The sequence below is a fragment of the Galeopterus variegatus genome, unplaced genomic scaffold (assembly GCF_000696425.1).
Source record: "Galeopterus variegatus unplaced genomic scaffold, G_variegatus-3.0.2 Scaffold471, whole genome shotgun sequence".
Lineage (NCBI taxonomy): Eukaryota > Metazoa > Chordata > Mammalia > Dermoptera > Cynocephalidae > Galeopterus > Galeopterus variegatus.
The window spans coordinates 97913-101357 of NW_007726582.1; the positions used below are offsets into that span (position 1 = coordinate 97913).

The window sequence follows — 3445 nt, forward strand, 5'->3', positions numbered from 1 at the left end:
CGAGGCGTGGGAGCAACACCGAGGTTTGCAATCCCGTTGCCGGTCCCCGGTCCGGTACGGGGGCAACACTGAGGGTTGCGATCCGTTGCCGGACACGGAAAAAAGACAAAAGACAAAAAAAAAAAAACACAACTAATAAAAAATTAACATCCAGATATATAATGGTATCTGGAAAATAAATAAAGGTGGGCAAAAGACTTGAATGGGAAATTTCACAAAAGAGCAAAGGTGACCAATAAACATATGAAAAGATATACCATATTCCACACTCAAGAACTGGCAAAAAATTAAAGTTTGGTGATACCAAATGCCAGCACAGATGTGGAGAAATGGGAGTTCTTCTTTATTGCTGGTGGTTGTATAAATTCATTTAACAATTTTTTTTAAAAATTTGGCGCAGTCCCTTATGAAACTTAAATGTGTACATACTTAATGCAGTTCCATTCTAGGTATTTGCCCTAAAGAAATTTTTACACTATGTGCTAGGGGACTGTACTGGGTTGAATAGTGTCTGGTCACCCACCCCCATGAACTCCCCTAAAATTCGTGTCTATCCAGAATCTCAGAATGTGACCTTATTTGGTAGTGTCTTTGCAAATGTAATTGGTTTATAAGAAGGCCATGTGAAGGCAGAGATTGGAGTGATGCATCTATCTACAAGCTAAAGAGCACCAAGGAATACCAGGAACCACGTAAAGCTGGAGAGAGGCAAGAAAGGATACTTCCCCAGAGCCTTCAGAGGGAGCATATCCTTGCTGACATCTGGATTTGGGACTTCTAGACCCCAAAACTAAGAGAGAATAAGTTTCTGTTGTTTTAAGCCACCTAGTTTGTGGTACTATAGTTTGTTATGGTATCAATATTTGAAATAGCAAAAAACAAACAACATAGTATATTAGTTTCCTATTGCTATTGTAATAAATCACCATCAACTTAATGGCTTAAAGCATCACAAATTTGTTATCTTACAGTTAGGGAGATCAGAAGTCTAAAATGGGTCCACAGGGCTGCAGTCCTCTGGAAAGCTCTAGGGTAGAATCCATTTTCTTGCCTTTCCCAATTCCTGGAAGCCACCCACACAGTTCTTGGCTGGTAACCCCTTCCTCCATCTTCAAGGTCAGCAGCAGAGCATCTTCTCTCCTCTCTGCCCTCTGCTTTTGCCCTTACGTCTTCTCTTTCTGACTGATCATTCCCTCTTATAAGGACCCTTGTGATTACATTGAGCCCCCCCCAGATAATGCAAGATAGTCTCCTTTTGTCAAGATTCTCAACTTAAAAACGACTGCAAACTTCCTTTTCCCATGTAGGAAAACATAGTCACAGGTCCCTGGAATTAGGGCATAGACATCTTTGGGGAGGCTGTTACTTAGCCTGCCACACCTGGAAACAAACAAAACTTCATTAACAGTAAAATATAAAAGTAAATGTTTATATATTGATTCTAAAATACCATATAGTGGTACATGAATAAACTGGAGCTATATGATTTAACATTAATGAATCTTAAAATACTATGTGAAAAAAAAGTCATAGTACATAATATTTAATATTAAATAAACATGAAGGTTAAAACCACTAAGCCAATATATTGTTTAGAGATACATATCTGTGCGTGTGTATGTGTGTGTGCATACACAGGCACCCGCACACACACGTATATAGTAAAATATAAAGAAAAGCAAAACAACATCAGGCCAAGCGGTTATGTCTGGGGGAGAACAGAGGGGATATGGTGAGGAAAGGGCACAAAAAGGGCCTACATGGTAGGTACAAGAATATTCTTTATTCTTGTTCTTAACTTACAGATGTTACACTCTTGGTTGTAAATTTCACACTTTAAAGGAAATTAATGTTTTTACATTAACAATTGGTAATATTTTCACTAGAAACATCTCGAGGAGCAGATTGCTAAAGCTGATAAAGAGTACGAAGAATGCGTGTCAGAAGATCTCTTGGAAAATATTAGAGAGATTGTAGACAAGTATAAGAAGAATGCTGCTCTACTTAAGCCTTCTAATGAATGAAGATAAGATGTTACGTTATATCTTTTATAAATCTAGTTCTTTAACTGTAAATATGTATCACCTGAAATTTTGATAACTTGTTGGATTGTTATCTTTAGATGTGAAAGACCAGTTATATATGTACTCATAGTTAATAAAATTGTGTCAGTTAAGTGTGGGGTTTTTTCCTTCATTTCTTTGCCTAACGTCGGATAGTGAGAAAGGTAGTAGGATCTAAATCAAAAGTTTGCAGACTACCATGTGGGCCAAGTCTGGTCACACCCATTTATTTACATATTTTCTACTACTGCTTTCGCACTACAGTAGCAGAGTTGAGTATATGCAACAGGGACCGTACAGCCTACAAAGCCAAAAATGTTTACTGTCTGGACCTTTACGGAAAAAGTTTGCTGATCCCTGGTATATATATAAAGATTGGTGTTGTCTTAACTAAAAAATTTCTCAGTGATTCTGGACACATATAATCCAACTGACTTCTGATGGAGAGCCCTAAGATTTCACAAGTACCAAAGTTCTTTCTGGCTTCATGCCATCGTTACTCTGAAACAGACGAATATGGAATATGAGAATCACAGAAATAATAAAATAACCTAGTTCAACCCCCTCATTGCAGACATGAGGATTCATTCCTAGAGAAGTTCTGATTTACCTCAAGTCATACATCTTATTGGTGGTAGAAGCCACACTGGAACTTACTTAAAGGGGTACACAATCTTAAGTACAGCCACAGAAGCCATGAAAAGTGAATATTCAGGATGATGAGGAAGTCATTTTAGAATGTGCAGTTATAAACGCGTCTAAGCTCCTCCTTGAATTGACTGCCTCCAGTTTAACTTTCAACTTTATTCCAACTCTAATGTGAGTCAATACAGAACATGATAAAAAGAAATATAAGCAACATACTCTAAGAACGTGGAATGAATTACAGCAAAGCTTTATGAAGGGGAGGGCATTCGACCTGAGAGAGATACCATGTTTGATTTAGTCAGCTTTTCCCCAATTGTTTTTTTTTTTTTTTCCTTTTTGTCTTTTTTACTGACCGGTAACGGGATCACAACCCTCGGTGTTGCGCCCGCACCACGCTCAGCCAGTGAGCGGGAACCGGTCTCCACATGGGATCCGAACCCTCGGTGGGAGCGCGGCGCACTCTCCAGTGCGCCACCGGGCCGGCCCTTCCCCAATTGTTTTAATCTCTTCGAATATTTTTCTTGCTTTCAATGTTATTTTTAATATTTAAGCCTTTGCTCTATGAAAGTGTTCTTTAAATTTTCCTCTTTAATTTTTATTTTTAAAATAATTTTACTTTAAAAACAAAAAGTTTGCAAGAGAAATACAAATAGCCCCCTTCTTGCAAATTTCCTAGTTAATATTTTACTACACTTACTCTTTCCCCTTCCCCCCATTTGTTTATTTCTTTATCT

At 38.0% G+C, this 3445-nt stretch overlaps 1 protein-coding gene across 1 annotated transcript in view; it reads left to right on the forward strand.

Moving 5' to 3' along the window:
* Positions 1–2176, forward strand: part of NDC80 (NDC80 kinetochore complex component) — a 48564-nt gene extending 46388 nt beyond the window's left edge. Inside the window, exon 17 of the mRNA XM_008569162.1 lies at positions 1887–2176. Within this exon, the coding sequence (XP_008567384.1) occupies positions 1887–2024 (138 nt within the window). The 3' untranslated portion in view covers positions 2025–2176. The remainder of the gene's footprint in view (positions 1–1886) is intronic.
* The last annotated feature ends 1269 nt before the right edge of the window (positions 2177–3445 follow it).